At 48.6% G+C, this 15,759-nt stretch overlaps 1 protein-coding gene across 2 annotated transcripts in view; it reads right to left on the reverse strand.

The window, feature by feature from the left end:
* The window catches only part of TNN (tenascin N), an 80,890-nt gene that overhangs the window by 38,921 nt on the left and 26,210 nt on the right, over positions 1–15,759 (reverse strand). For both annotated transcript variants that reach the window (XM_003824686.5, XM_034941163.3), the window contains 3 exons: positions 15,275–15,538; positions 11,846–12,112; positions 10,934–11,197 (listed from right to left, as the gene is read on the reverse strand). In XM_003824686.5, coding sequence (XP_003824734.4) covers positions 10,934–11,197; positions 11,846–12,112; positions 15,275–15,538 — 795 coding nt within the window. The remainder of the gene's footprint in view (positions 1–10,933; positions 11,198–11,845; positions 12,113–15,274; positions 15,539–15,759) is intronic.

Below are 15,759 nucleotides of genomic sequence, written 5' to 3' on the forward strand. Positions count from 1 at the left end.
CAGGCACAGAAACACAAACATTGCATGTTCTTACTCATATGTGGGAGCTAAAAAAATTGATCTCATGGAAGTTGCGAATAAAATGATGGTTACCAGAGGCTAGGAAGTGTAGGGGTAAGGGGAATGAACACAGGTTGGCTTACGGGTTTAAAAATACAGTTAGACAGAAGAAATACATTCTAGTGTTTGATAGCACAGTAGGATTGACAGGTGACAGCGTGCTGGCAGTCCTCAGAGCCCTCACTTGCTCTTGGCACCTCCTCTGCCTGGGCTCCCACTTTGGCAGCATTTGAGGAGCCCTTCAGCCCACCACTACACTGTGGGAGCCCCTTTCTGGGCTGGCCAAGGCTGGAGCCCACTCCCTCAGCTTGCGGGGAGGTGTGGAGGGAAAGGTGCGAGTGGGAACCGGGGCTGCGCATGGCGCTTGCGGGCCAGCTGGAGTTCTGGGTGGGCGTGGGCTTGGAGGGCCCTGCACTCAGAGCAGCCAGCCAGCCCTGCTGGCCCCAGGCAGTGAGGGGCTTAGCACCCGGGCCAGCAGCTGCGGAGGGTGTACTGGGTCCCCCAGCAGTGCCAGCCCACCGGCGCTATGCTCGATTTCTCGCCGAGCCTTAGCTGCCTTCCCGCAGGGCAGGGCTCGGGACCTGCAGCCCGCCATGCCTGAGCCTTCCCCCACCTCCATGGGTTCCTGTGCAGCCCGAGCCTCCCCGACGAATACCATGCCCTGCTCCACGGCGCCCAGTCCCATCGACCACCCAAGGGCTGAGGAGTACGAGCTCATGGCGCGGGACTGGCAGGCAGCTCCACCTGCAGCCCCAGTGCGGGATTCACTGGGTGAAGCCAGCTGGGCTCCTGAGTCTGGTGGGGACGTGGAGAGTCTTTATATCTAGCTCAGGGATTGTAAACACACCAATCAGCACCCTGTGTCTAGCTCAAGGTTTGTGACTGCACCAATCAACACTCTATATCTAGCTGCTCTGGTGGGGCCTTAGAGAACCTTTATGTCTAGCTCAGGGATTGTAAATACCCCAACCAGCACCCTGTGTTTAGCTCAAGGTTTGTGAGTGCACCAATCAACACTCTGTATCTAGCTGCTCTGGTGAGGATGTGGAGAACCTTTATGTCTAGCTCAAGGATTGTAAATACACCAATCGGCACTCTGTATCTAGCTCAAGGTTTGTAAATACACCAATCAGCACCCTGTGTTTAGCTCAAGGTTTGTGAGTGCACCAATCGACACTGTGTATCTAGCTGCTCTGGTGGGGCCTTGGAGAACCTTTATGTCTAGCTCAGGGATTGTAAATACCCCAATCAGCACCCTGTGTTTAGCTCAAGGTTTGTGAGTGCACCAATCGACACTGTGTATCTAGCTGCTCTGGTGGGGCCTTGGAGAACCTTTATGTCTAGCTCAGGGATTGTAAATACCCCCAATCAGCACCCTCTGTTTAGCTCAAGGTTTGTGAGTGCACCAATCGACACTCTGTATCTAGCTGCTCTGGTGGGGCCCTGGAGAACCTGTGTGTCGAAACTCTGTATCTAACTAATCTGATGGGGATGTGGAGAACCTTTGTATCTAGCTCAGGGATTGTAAACGCACCAATCAGCGCCCTGACAAAACAGGCCACTCGGCTCTACCAATCAGCAGGATGTGGGTGGGGCCAGAAAAGAGAATAAAAGCAGGCTGCCCGAGCCAGCATTGGCAACCCTCTCGGGTCCCCTTCCACACTGTGGAAGCTTTGTTCTTTCGCTCTTTGCAATAAATCTTGCTACTGCTCACTCTTTGGGTCCATGCTGCTTTTATGAGCTGTAACACTCACCGCGAAGATCTGCAGCTTCACTCCTGAGCCCAGCAAGACCATGAGCCCACCGGGAGGAACAAACAACTCCAGACGCGCTGCCTTAAGAGCTGTAACACTCACTGCGAAGGTCTGCAGCTTCACTCCTGAGCCAGCGAGACCACAAACCCACCAGAAGGAAGAAACTCCAAACACATCTGAACATCAGAAGGGACAGACTCCAGACGTGCCACCTTAAGAGCTGTAACACTCACCACGAGGGTTCGCGGCTTCATCCTTGAAGTCAGTGAGACCAAGAACCCACCAATTCCGGACACGTTTTGGCGACCACGAAGGGACTTTCGCCTATCACCAAGCGGTGAGACAATCTCCGAGCGGTGAGACCTTTGCCAATCGCCAAGCAGTGAGTACCATCGGACCCCTTTCACTTGCTATTCTGTCCTATCTTTCTTTAGAATTCGGGGGCTAAATACCGGGCACCTGTCAGCCAGTTAAAAGTGACTCGTGGGCCGCCGGACTAAAGACACGGGTGTCAGGCTTTCTGGGAAAGGGCTCTCTAACAACCCCCAACTCTTCGGAGTTGGGACTGTTGGTTTGCCTAGAACCAGCTTCTGCTTTTCCTGTACTTCTGGGCTGAGCCGAGGGTCGACAGAGAGGAAAGCCATGACGCTCCCGGGTCCCGACAACATGTTGGTTGACCCTGCGGCCATGAGTGGAACTCTCAAAAGCATGTTGCCCAAGCGAGACTCTGTCTATCCTGACCCTTGCCCTCTCGGTCCTAATGCCTGCCAGACAAACTTCCTCTCGCCTCTCTTCTCTGAGGCTAGACCCGCTTCTAAAAATTGCTACCTGTCTCTGGTGCTTTTCTAGTTTCTCCTATAAGAATGATTTCTAGTATAAACTCCATGACTCTGTTACCTTCTTTAGGCACCCGGGCTCACCAATCAGAAAGACACAGTTTTTGCCCAAGACCCCATCGTAGTGGGGACTACCTAGAATTTTAGGATCCCTCCTCAGACTAATAGGCCTAACAAAAGTTATTCCTGAAGCTAGGATATGGGGAGCCTCAGAAATTGTATCCTTCCTATTCATATAAGTGAGGACAAAAGGTGTCACTCTTCCAACGCTGAAGATGCCCTCCCTCCCTCAGGGTATGGCCCTCCATTTCATTTTTGGGGCATAACATCTTTATAGGACGGGGTAAAGTCCCAATACTAACAGGAGAATGCTTAGGACTCTAACAGGTTTTTGAGAATGCGTCGGTAAGGGCCACTAAATCTGATTTTTCTTGGTCGGTCCTCCTTATGGTCTAGAAGAACAGGCAAGGGTGCAGGTTTTCGAGAATGCATCGGTAAGGACCACTAAATCCGACCTTCCTCGGTCCTCCATGTGGTCTGGGAGGAAAACTAGTGTTTCTGCTGCTGCGTCGGTGAGTGCAACTATTCCAATCAGCAGGGTCCAGGGACCGTTGCGGGTTCTTGGGCAGGGGTTGTTTCTGCTGCTGCGTTGGTGAACACAACTATTCTGATCAGCAGGGTCCCGGGACCATTGTGGGTCCTTGGGCAGGGAGAGAAACAAAACAAACCAAAACCGTGGGTGGTTTTGTCTTTCATATGGGAAACACTCAGGCATCAACAGGCTCACCCTTGAAATGCATCCTAAGCCATTGGGATCAATTTGACCCACAAACCCTGAAAAAGAGGAGGCTCATTTTTTTCTGCATTATGGCTTGGCCCCAATATTCTCTTTCTGATGGGGAAAAATGGCCACCTGAGGGAAGCACAAATTACAATACTATCCTGCAGCTTGATCTTTTCTGTAAGAGGGAAGGCAAATGGAGTGAAATACCTTATGTCCAAGCTTTCTTTTCATTGAGGGAGAATACACAACTATGCAAAGCTTGCAATTTACATCCCACAGGAGGACCCCTCAGCTTACCCCCATATCCCAGCCTCCCTATAGCTCCCCTTCCTATTGATGATACTCCTCCTCTAATCTCCCCTGCCCAGAAGGAAATAAGCAAAGAAATCTCCAAAGGTCCACAAAAACCCCCAGGCTATCGGTTATGTTCCCTTCAAGCTGTAGGGGGAGGGGAATTTGGCCCAACCCGGGTACATGTCCCCTTCTCCCTCTCTGATTTAAAGCAGATCAAGGCAGACCTGGGGAAGTTTTCAGATGATCCTGATAGGTACATAGATGTCCTACAGGGTCTAGGGCAAACCTTTGACCTCACTTGGAGAGACGTCATGCTACTGTTAGATCAAACCCTGGCCTTTAATGAAAAGAATGCGGCTTTAGCTGCAGCCCGAGAGTTTGGAGATACCTGGTATCCTAGTCAAGTAAATGAAAGAATGACAGCCGAAGAAAGGGACAACTTCCCTACTGGTCAGCAAGCCATCCCCATTATGGATCCCCACTGGGACCTTGACTCAGATCATGGGGACTGGAGTCGTAAACATCTGTTGACCTGTGTTCTCGAAAGACTAAGGAGAATTGGGAAAAAGCCCATGAATTATTCAATGATATTCACCATAACCCAGGGAAAGGAAGAAAATCCTTCTGCCTTCCTCGAGCGGCTACAAGAGGCCTTAAGAAAATATACTCCCCTGTCACCCGAATCACTCGAGGGTCAATTGATTCTAAAAGATAAGTTTATTACCCAATCAGTCGCAGATATCAGGAGAAAGCTCCAAAAGCAAGCCCTGGGCCCTGAACAAAATCTAGAGACATTATTAAACCTGGCAACCTCGGTGTTCTATAATAGGGACCGAGAGGAACAGGCCCAAAAGGAAAAGTGAGATCAGAGAAAGGCCGCAGCCTTAGTCATGGCCCTCAGACAAACAAACCTTGGTGGTTCAGAGAGGTCAGAAAATGGAGCACGCCAATCACCTGGTAGGGCTTGTTATCAGTGCAGTTTACTAGGACACTTTAAAAAAGATTGTCCAATAAGAAACAAGCTGCCCCCTCATCCGTGTCCACTATGCTGAGGCAATCACTGGAAGGTGCACTGCCCCAGAGGACGAAGGTTCCCTGGGTTAGAAGCCCCCAACTAGATGATCCAACAACAGGACTGAGGGTGCCCGGGGCAAGCACCAGCTCATGTCATCGCCCTCACTGAGCCCTGGGTATGTTTAACTATTGAGGGCCAGGAAATTGACTTCCTCCTGGATACTGGCGCGGCCTTCTCAGTGTTAATCTCCTGTCCTAGACGACTGTCCTCAAGGTCCGTTACCATCCGAGGAATCCTGGGACAGCCTGTAATCAGGTATTTCTCCCACCTCCTCAGTTGTAATTGGGAGACTTTGCTCTTTTCACATGCCTTTCTTGTTATGTCTGAAAGTCCCACACCCTTATTAGGGAGGGATATATTAGCCAAGGCTGGAGCTATTATCTACATAAATATGGGGAGCAAGTTACCCATTTGTTGTCCCCTACTTGAGGAGGGAATCAACACTGAAGTCTGGGCATTGGAAGGACAATTTAGAAGGGCAAAAAAATGCCTGCACAGTCACATAATGCAAAAAAACACAAAGAGGTAGGAATCTTACACTGACAAAGCCATCAAAATGGGAAGGAGAGGGGAGAATAGCAGCATAAGCGGCTGGCAGAGGTAGGGAAAGACCAGCAAGAAGAAAAGAGAGAAAGAGAAAGTCAGAGAAAGAGACAGAGAGAGGAAGAGACAAAGAGACAGAAAGTGAAAGAGGTAGTCAGAAACAGAGACAAAAAAAATGAGTCAGAGAGAAAGAGGGACAGACACAGAAAGTCAAAAAAAAAGTTAAGAAGAAAGGAAAAGACAAAGAAGAAGTCAAAGAGAGAAAGAGAGATAGAAGTAGTAAAGAAAAAAACAGCGTATCCCATTCCTTTAAAAGCCAGGGTAAATTTTTATCTACCCAGCCAAGGCATATTCTACTTATGTGGATCTTCAACCCATATCTGCCTCTCAGACAGTTTGCAAGAAATAATGAAATCTATCCTTACTTTACAATCCCAAATAGACTCTTTGGCAGCAGTGACTCTCCAAAACCGCGGAGGCCTAGACCTCCTCACTGCTGAAAAAGGAGGATGCTACACCTTCTTAGGGGAAGAGTGTTGTTTTTACACTAACCAGTCAGGGATAGTATGAGATGCTGCCCGGCGTTTACAGGAAAAGGCTTCTGAAATCAGACAACGCCTTTCAAATTCTTATACCAACTTCTGGAGTTAGGCAACATGGCTTCTCCCCTTTCTAGGTCCTGTGGCAGCCATCTTGCTGTTACTCGCCTTTGGGCCCTGTATTTTTAACCTTCTTGTCAAATTTGTTTCCTCTAGAATCGAGGCCATCAAGCTACAGATGGTCTTACAAATGGAACCCCAAATGAGTTCAACTAACAACTTCTACCGAGGACCCCTGGATCGACCCGCTGGCACTTCCCCTGGCCTAGAGAGTTCCCCTCTGAAGGACACCACAACTGCAGGGCCCCTTCTTTGCCCCATCCAGCAGGAAGTAGCTAGAGTGGTCATCGGCCAAATTGCCAACAGCAGTTGGGGTGTCCTGTTTAGAGGGGGGATTGAGAGGTGACAGCATGCTGGCAGTCCTCAGAGCCCTCACTTGCTCTTGGCACCTCCTCTGCCTGGGCTCCCACTTTGGCAGCATTTGAGGAGCCCTTCAGCCCACCACTACGCTGTGGGAGCCCCTTTCTGGGCTGGCCAAGGCTGGAGCACACTCCCTCAGCTTACGGGGAGGTGTGGAGGGAGAGGTGCGAGCAGGAACCGGGGCTGCACATGGCGCTTGCGGGCCAGCTGGAGTTCTAGGTGGGCGTGGGTTTGGAGGGCCCCGCACTCGAGCAGCCGGCCAGCCCTGCTGGCCCCGGGCAGTGAGGGGCTTAGCACCCGGGCCAGCAGCTGCGGAGGGTGTACTGGGTCCCCCAGCAGTGCCAGCCCACTGGCGCTGCGCTCGATTTCTCACCGAGCCTTAGCTGCCTTCCCGCGGGGCAGGGCTCGGGACCTGCAGCCCACCATGCCTAAGCCTTCCCCCGCCTCTGTGGGTTCCTGTGCAGCCTGAGCCTCCCCGACGAATACCATCCCCTGCTCCATGGCACCCAGTCCCATCGACCACCCAAGGGCTGAGGAGTATGAGCTCATGGCGCGGGACTGGCAGGCAGCTCCACCTGCAGCCCCAGTGCAGGATCCACTGGGTGAAGCCAGCTGGGCTCCTGAGTCTGGTGGGGACGTGGAGAGTCTTTATATCTAGCTCAGGGATTGTAAACACACCAATCAGCACCCTGTGTTTAGCTCAAGGTTTGTGAGTGCACCAATCGACACTCTGTATCTAGCTGCTCTGGTGGGGCCTTGGAGAACCTTTATGTCTAGCTCAGGGATTGTAAATACCCCAATCAGCACCCTGTGTTTAGCTCAAGGTTTGTGAGTGCACCAATCGACACTCTGTATCTAGCTGCTCTGGTGAGGACGTGGAGAACCTTTATGTCTAGCTCAAGGATTGTAAATACACCAATCGGCACTCTGTATCTAGCTCAAGGTTCGTAAATACACCAATCAGCACCCTGTGTTTAGCTCAAGGTTTGTGAGTGCACCAATCAACACTGTGTATCTAGCTGCTCTGGTGGGGCCTTGGAGAACCTTTATGTCTAGCTCAGGGATTGTAAATACCCCAATCAGCACCCTGTGTTTAGCTCAAGGTTTGTGAGTGCACCAATCGACACTCTGTATCTAGCTGCTCTGGTGGGGCCTTGGAGAACCTGTGTGTCAAAACTCTGTATCTAACTAATCTGATGGGGATGTGGAGAACCTTTGTATCTAGCTCAGGGATTGTAAACGCACCAATCAGCGCCCTGACAAAACAGGCCACTCGGCTCTACCAATCAGCAGGATGTGGGTGGGGCCAGACAAGAGAATAAAAGCAGGCTGCCCTAGCCAGCATTGGCAACCCGCTCGGGTCCTTCCACACTGTGGAAGCTTTGTTCTTTCGCTCTTTGCAATAAATCTTGCTACTGCTCACTCTTTGGGTCCACGCTGCTTTTATGAGCTGTAACACTCACCACGAAGATCTGCAGCTTCACTCCTGAGCCCAGCAAGACCACGAGCCCACCGGGAGGAACAAACAACTCCAGACGCGCTGCCTTAAGAGCTGTAACACTCACCGCGAAGGTCTGCAGCTTCACTCCTGAGCCAGCGAGACCAGAGACCACGAACCCACCAGAAGGAAGAAACTCCGAACACATCTGAACATCAGAAGGGACAGACTCCAGACACGCCACCTTAAGAGCTGTAACACTCACCGCGAGGGTCCGCAGCTTCATTCTTGAAGTCAGTGAGACCAAGAACCCACCAATTCCGGACACAGGATGACTACAGTTAACAATGATTTACTGTACATTTCAAAATAGCTAGAAGAGAAGATTTGACGTGTTTCTAACTCAAAGAAATGCCAAATATTGAGCTGATGGATATCCTGATTACCCTGATTTGATCATCACACATTGCATGCATGTATTAAAATATCACATGTACCTATAAATATGTATATTATTATGTATCTTTTTTTAAAAAAGAAACAAATGTCTATTATGAGTTCTTAGCACTGAGTAGATGCCCAATGACCATAAGCTATCATTATTAGCACCAGTTTGTTGATACATTATAAATACAAGAAATTATGCTCCTCCATACCACATACATAGAAGACACTTAAAAATACATTCACCAAAAAAAAAACTAGCATTTCTTTGTTCTAAATAATTCATTGCAAAAGCCGTTTTCCCAAAGTCACTTGCTCATACGTCCTATTACACATGTTGCTTTAGGCTGTAACCCCAAGAAAATGGATATCTACATTCCAACCTGAGGAACCACAGTCAAGGCAAGATCAACAACAGTTTTGTGACCCTTGGCTGACCAATCATTTTCACCCTATAAAAGACATTGGAGAAGCCAATGAGGTGGGACTTGAAGAAGGGATTTATTTGGAAAAATATACACTGTGAGTCCCATGGGTGAGGCCCAAGCCTTGAATAAGCAGTTTTCAATGGAATCCCTTACAGACTTTGTTTTGCATACCCTAGAGCAGCAGTTCTCAACCAGGGGCAGTCAGCAATGTCTGGAGACACTTTTGGTTGTCACAACTCAGTGTGGGATAGGGGGAGACATCAGGGATGCTGCTAAACATCTTACAATGCACAAGATAGACCTCTGCAACAAAGAATTATCCACCCCAAGATAGCAATAGTGCCAAGGGTGAGAAAGCCCAAAGCTTGGGGAATCATACGGGCTGGTGTCTGACATATGCTAAAATATCTAAGAGATAAGAAAATAGCTGGTTGCTCTGACACAGAGCAAAGACAGGCTGTAGCATTGCAAAAGAGCTGTGCATCTGGTTGAATGGACAAAGGATGCATGCACGTTCTCCATGGACCAGACTTGGGCCTAGCACAGCAAGGTAGGCCTGGGAAGCTGTCCAAGAGGACCACCTAGAGGGGCAAGGTGACCCCACCAGAGAGGCGCTGGGGGAACCCTTGATGTATTGGCAGAGGAAGGGGAGTAAGAGACCAGTGGAAGACAGGCATTTGCCTACAGTGAGAGACCCAAGTAGAAGAGGAGCACAGAAGTGCTTCATGACCGAGTCAGCTTTAGCACTCGTCAGGCTCCAGGGCAGGCCCAAACACCTGTTACAGTCAAGCATGACTTTCCACGACCCCAGCTCCCTCCTCCCTAACCCCTGGGCTCTATTCTCTCTTGACCCTTCACTTAGCTTCCTCCTGACCCCTCACCTCTCCTCGTCCTGACCCCTCACCTCTTCCCCTCCTGACCCCCTCAACTCTTCCCCTCCTGAGCCCTCATCTCTCCCCTCCTGACCCCTCACCTCTCTTCCTCCTGACCCCTCACCTCTCCCCCTCCTGACCCCCCAGCTCTCCTCCTCCTGACCCCTCACCTCTGCCCCTCCTGACCCCTCACCCCCCCTCCTCCTAAGCCCTCACCTCTCCTCCTCCTGACCCCTCACCTCTCCCCCTCCTGAACCCTCACCTCTCCTCTTACAGAACCCTCACCTCTCCCCTTACTGAACCCTCACCTCTCCCCATCCTGAACACTCATCTCTCCTCTTCTGGGATCCTTACCCCTCCTCCTCCTGACCCCTCACCTCTCCTCCTCCTGAGCCCTCATCTCTCCGCTTCCAGGACCCTTACCTCTCCTCTTACTGATGCCTCACCTCTCCTTTTCCCAACCCCTCACTTGTCCTCCTCCTGATGCCTCATCTCTCCTCTTCCTGACCCCTCACCTTTCCTCCTTACTGACCCCTCACTTCTCCTCCTCCTGACCCCTTACCCCTTCTCCTCCTGACCCCTCACCTCTCCTTCCCCTTGACCCTTCACCTCTCTTCCTTCCTGACCCTTCACTTCTGCCCATCCTCACCCCTCACCTCTCATCAGTTTACCTCTCCCAGCAACGCCAAAGATAAATGGGTGAGAAACTGCATACAGCAAGCTAGAAGAGCAGTGCTTGAGGTACACAGCAGAAAATACAAGAGAAATTGTGCGTGTCCCCTGCCTGGAGCAGGCAGCTGGCCCACAGGTGGCCCAAGCCGAGAGAGAGGAGAAGATTTCATGTAGGGAAGTAGGGACTATTACATGAAAATAGACATAATTACATCTGGGGGACTAAAAATGACTAGATATTTGCTTATTTTTAGCTAATGAAACACTGTTATTATTTCTGCCTAAAACATTCATTCAGATGGCAGGAACAAAAACAAACAAGCTTGCAAAGGGTTTAAACAGGTGAGGAATTTTTTTTAAGGGATTGATCACAATCCCTACGTCTGGCTCCCTCAGCATGATAGTTACTTCTTAATATTTACTCCTTGTCAAGGTGAAGCAGTTAGTGTGTTAATGACAAAGGTACTCAGGCAAAGAAAGAACAAAGAATTATGTGCAGTGACCAGCCATCTTTAAAGACCAGAGTTTGGAGACCACCACTTAGGCATTCTAAGAGAGGCCAGTAAAAGGAAGTGAGGGGGACACAATGTATTATGGGAGGATACCAACCTGCTCTTCCATAAAGTCCCCCTTTATGCCAAGGTCAGAGAAGAAAACCCCATGTAGACAGACCCTGAGCATGGCATCGGCACAGCAATAATGCACACTCCTTACCTGTCTGGGCCTTGGTGTCAGCCTTCTTGCTCTCCTGGGCCCCCTTCTGGGCCCACACGTGCACCATGTACTCCATGCCCGGTCTCAGGCCTGTCAGGACAGTGCTGCTCTGCTCCTTCCCCACTGGAACCTCCCTGGTCTCTCCATCAGCAGAGGTGTAGCGCACCATGTACTTGTCAATGGCGGCCTGCACCGGGTCCCAGGAGACAGTGGCCATATTCTCTGTCACCCGGTCAGTCACCAGGTTTTTGGGGCTGTCAATATCTGGAAGGAAAATGTTTGGAAAGGTTTAAGCTCTGAAGCCATGGAAAACATATCCTTACCCCCATCTTCATCATTTTCATCTTCCGGAGCTCTTTTAGAACAAGGCAATGGCATTCTCATCCTGAGTCTCCGCTGGGAGTCTAAGGAGAAAGTAGCCCTTGGTTCTGAACGTCAAAGGAGGAATCATTATAAATGAGGCATTCTTTCTTGGCTTTCAGTTCCCTAAAATGTTGGAGGAACGATGTCTTCTCAGCAGCATATGGCACATCACAACCTCCAATTAAACAGCTGCCATGACATTTAGGGTTCCTAACATAACATTTTATCAAGGGATACTTCACTGATGAGCACTCTAAAAATATTATCACAAGCACTGCAATGACCAGATCCTGTACCCATCTTCTGCTAAAAGCATTGTTACTATAAGACTTTACTTCTCTCTTTCAGTGGGCCAAGTGGTCTCATGAACAGCTCATCACTGTCAGGAAAGAGCAGCCCACCACCATCACCACGAGAGCTCAGTCTTTCTTTCATCTTTAAGACTTCTAATTGCAAAGTCTTTCTGCTCAGGCCACATCCTTTGATACCATACCTATTCAAATCCCCAAGCTAAAACTCAATTCCAGTTGACCATCTCTCTTTTGTTACCTGTCGGGGCGTTGGTGTCAGCCTTCTTGCTCTCTCGGTCCCCCTTCTGGGCCCAGACATGCACTGTGTACTCCACACCTGGCCTCAGGCCTGTCAGGACAGTGCTGCTCTGCTCCTTCCCCACCAGAACCTCTCTGGTCTCTTGGTCGTCAGCAGAGGTGTAGCGCACCACGTACTTGTCAATGGTGGCCTGTACCGGGTCCCAGGAGATGGTGGCGGTATTCTCAGTCACCTGGTCAGTCACCAGGTTTGCTGGGCTGTCAATTTCTTTAAGAGAGAGATGAAAGAAGAATGTAGCCTTTACCACCCTCTAATTCCATAAAGACAGCACGAACACAGTCAAAGTGATAACCTCAACAAATGTCAGAGTCTCTAATATGTCGATGATTGAGTTAATGTAAAGGTCTAATTAAGCAAATGGTCTGAAATTCCAGTAATAAGCTAATAACATTTAATAAGAAGTGGAGTTTTCAGACAAAGCCAGCATCTTTATCAACTCTATAAACTTTTCCCGGAAGTCGCTTTGGGATAAAAATAATTGGTCTTCACATTCAAATTTCTCCTTTACCCTGGATTTATATAACATATTCTTCTAGTTCCTGACTCCTTGTACTAGAAAGCAATTATACTGAATAAACCTCTACATCTGCTCTAATATGTTCTTTGAGAAGAAAAATATCCTAGAAGTAGTAGCCATCAGTTCTTTCCATATAAAACATTACATCTGTGGCCAGAGAACCAGGAGACTTTTTAATTGATAGTATCTGAGGTCTGGTCTAATAAAAAGAATCAAACTTGTAGAATCTGTCTGGGTTTCTCTGTGATTAAAGTGGGTTAGAACCTGGGCTCCATCTCTTCCTGGTGGCTAACTTTGGACAAGCCATGTAATTTAAGTGTCTGTCTCCTCAACTCTATGAAGAAAGAAATACCACTACCTACCTCATAGGTTATGGTGATAGTAAATGAGATATTGCATAGCAAATGCTTAAATATAAGTTGTTATTATTAATGGCATTTGAGGCATGAAATACCACTTTCTCCTCAAAATGTACATCCTTAGGGAGTCAAAAATCCAAGCAATTGTGTGTATGGTTAGCATGACTTTATTATCCTCTTTTAGAAACTACCTCCTCAAAAAAGGCTGTACTTTTTGTGACAGCACCTGCATTTCATATCTGCACAGGACCACTTGCCAAGGGGGACAGGCCAGCATGGTGGAATGCATAGCCACATGCAGTGACTCACCCTAGGAAGCAAAGTTCAGCATGCACCACAGACATCTGACATGAGGACAAATGATTTAGCACCCAGGATTCTGAGCTGGCTTCATCCTTCACTAGTGCACCAAACACACAGACCGGCCCTCCATTAAAACCCCTTGAGATGACCTAACCTGTCATATTCTCACAACTTAGCCTCTGCATATGCTGCCTCCACTGCTGACTCCCACCCGTCCTTCCAGGCTTTGTTCAGGTGTCACCTCCTCCCACAGCCTGCATGACCCCTATCCTGTCCTAGTCTGTGGTAGGTCCCCTTTCTTCAGTTTCCCATAGCTCCAGGGACATTTGTTTGCTCTAGAACATAACTCACTGTCCTTTATCTTTTTAACTTGTCTTCTCTACCCAGAGGATTGTGAATGCCATACAGGCGTGAACCACGTCCTTCATGTTTGTGCCCCCAGAGCTCAGCTCTTGTCTGACCCCTTCCCAGTGGCAATGCCACCCTCCAGAGGCTCCCTGCTGCTCACACCACCACCGCCTAAGAAAAGGGAAGGTTCTTCTCTATTCCAATTTCCTTTGTTTTAAAAATGGGCCGGGCGTGGTGGCTCACGCCTGTATTTCCCAGCACTTTGGGAGGCCGAGGCGGGTGGATTGCTTGAGCTCAGGAGTTCGAGACCAGCCTGGGGAACACAGTGAAAACCCGTCTCTATTAAAAATACAAAAATTAGCTGGGCATGGTGGCGGGTGCCTGAAATCCCAGCTACTTGGGAGGCTGAGGCAGGAGAATCGCTTGAACCCGGGAGATGGAGGTTGCAGTGAGCCTAGATTGCGCCATTGCACTCCAGCCTGGGCAAGAGAGCAAGACTCTGTCTCAAACACAAAACAAACAAACAAACAAAAATGCTGACCCAAATGCTCTTTCTTTTCATGACACTCAAAATCCTAGTAAACAGAGAGTCACGTGTAATGTAAACCAGTAGGGGCAATCTACAACCCACAGGCCAAATCTGATCCACTGTCAATCTTTATCAATAAAGTCTTATCGGAACACAGTCACACCAGTCCATTTACACATCATTGTCTGTGGCTGTTTTCATGCTCCAATGGCAGAGTTAAGTAATTGCAATAGAAACTGTTGGACCTCCAAAGCCAAAAATATTTACTATCTGGTCCTTTACAGAAATTTGCTGACTTTGACTTTAAACAGATTTAGATATTACCATCCTTACTGTCAATATCTTCTCTGCTCCCCTGAAGAAGAGGTCAACTATTGAGGCCCACATGGATCTAGGAGGCTGTGCACCACGAAATCTTTCAAGAGCCAAATACTGATTAACATTCTAAAAAATCATTGCTCTCACTTGTGCCATAAGAAACAGGAACGGAAGTAAAGTAACTTGCTCAAAGCCACTCAGCTAGTCAATGGCAGAGCTGGGGTTAAAACCTGGACAGTCAATTTTCTGAAACCATATTCCTAACCATCTCTCTGCTTCTCTAAGAGTCTCTATACTCAGTAACTGTCCAGAATAGAATGCAAACAATAAGCGAAGCCTTTCCCTCTGATTTCCTGCCAGGTGTTTTGGAACCTCATGCGGGCACCAGGATCAGGCTGCTCTAAATTCAGAGAAGCACCAGGAGAGGATTTAAGCAGAAAGAATGGCTGGGCTATGTCCCAGTATAGTCCCAGGACCCCTGCAGGCGCAAACTGAGCAGAATGACTGGGTGAAGTATGAGAACCCTCATGGCTTCTGAAAGCTTTAAGGAAGAATTGGTCCATTTAGTAAATGTTGACTCAGGATGCAAACTATTTCCATGGTCTAAAAGAGAGCTCCAGATTATATGCAAAGTGCCTGCACAGCCACTGCAAACTGAGATAAGCATTCAAATTCACTGTCAGCCCAATGTTTTGAGTTTTCACATCTAAAAAATGAAAATTAGGAAGTGTTACTCTATTCTGAGGGGGTTGCATACGGAATTCCAACTCAAATAAGTATGACCTTCTGCATCAAGTGAAAAAGCTGATCTCTTTTGTTTGATGTTAAAAAGGAAAAATATATATAATTATGAAAATCAAAATTGGTTTTGCAACCCTCCTCCCCACTCCTGCAAACAAAAGAGCTGATGCCAGGTGAGCAATGACCTCCTGATTCAAAAATCAACCTTCTCCCTGCCATGAGGAAACCTATTTATGCTCCCGTCCTTCTGTTACCTGTGAGGGCATTGGTGTCAGCTTTCTTGCTCCCCTGGTTGCCCCTTTCAGCCCACACGTAGACCTTGTATGCCTCTCCTGGCTTCAGGCCCGTCAGGACAGTGCTGCTCTCATCCTTGTGCACTGCCATTTCCTTGGTGTCCCCATCAGCAGAAGTGTAGCGCACCACATACTTGTCTATGACAGCCTGCACTGGGTCCCAGGAGACAGTTGCTGTGTCTTCAGTCACTCGATCAGTGACAACATTGGTTGGACTGTCAATTTCTTCATAAAAACACATGAGAAAGAAAAATCAGAGAAACCAGTTGGTTAGTCAAGATCATAGATTGTTAAAGATCTAGTTCACCTGGGTGACCTAGTTCAATAGTTTATGCAATACAAGGGGGTCTCTCCATCATCAGTGACAAGTGGACAACTGGCTTCTGCTTGAACCCTAAACTAAGAAAGGACTCTCCAATAGACAACACAATCCATTCCATTTTCCA

The sequence above is a fragment of the Pan paniscus genome, chromosome 1 (assembly GCF_029289425.2).
Source record: "Pan paniscus chromosome 1, NHGRI_mPanPan1-v2.0_pri, whole genome shotgun sequence".
NCBI classification, from domain to species: Eukaryota; Metazoa; Chordata; class Mammalia; order Primates; family Hominidae; genus Pan; species Pan paniscus.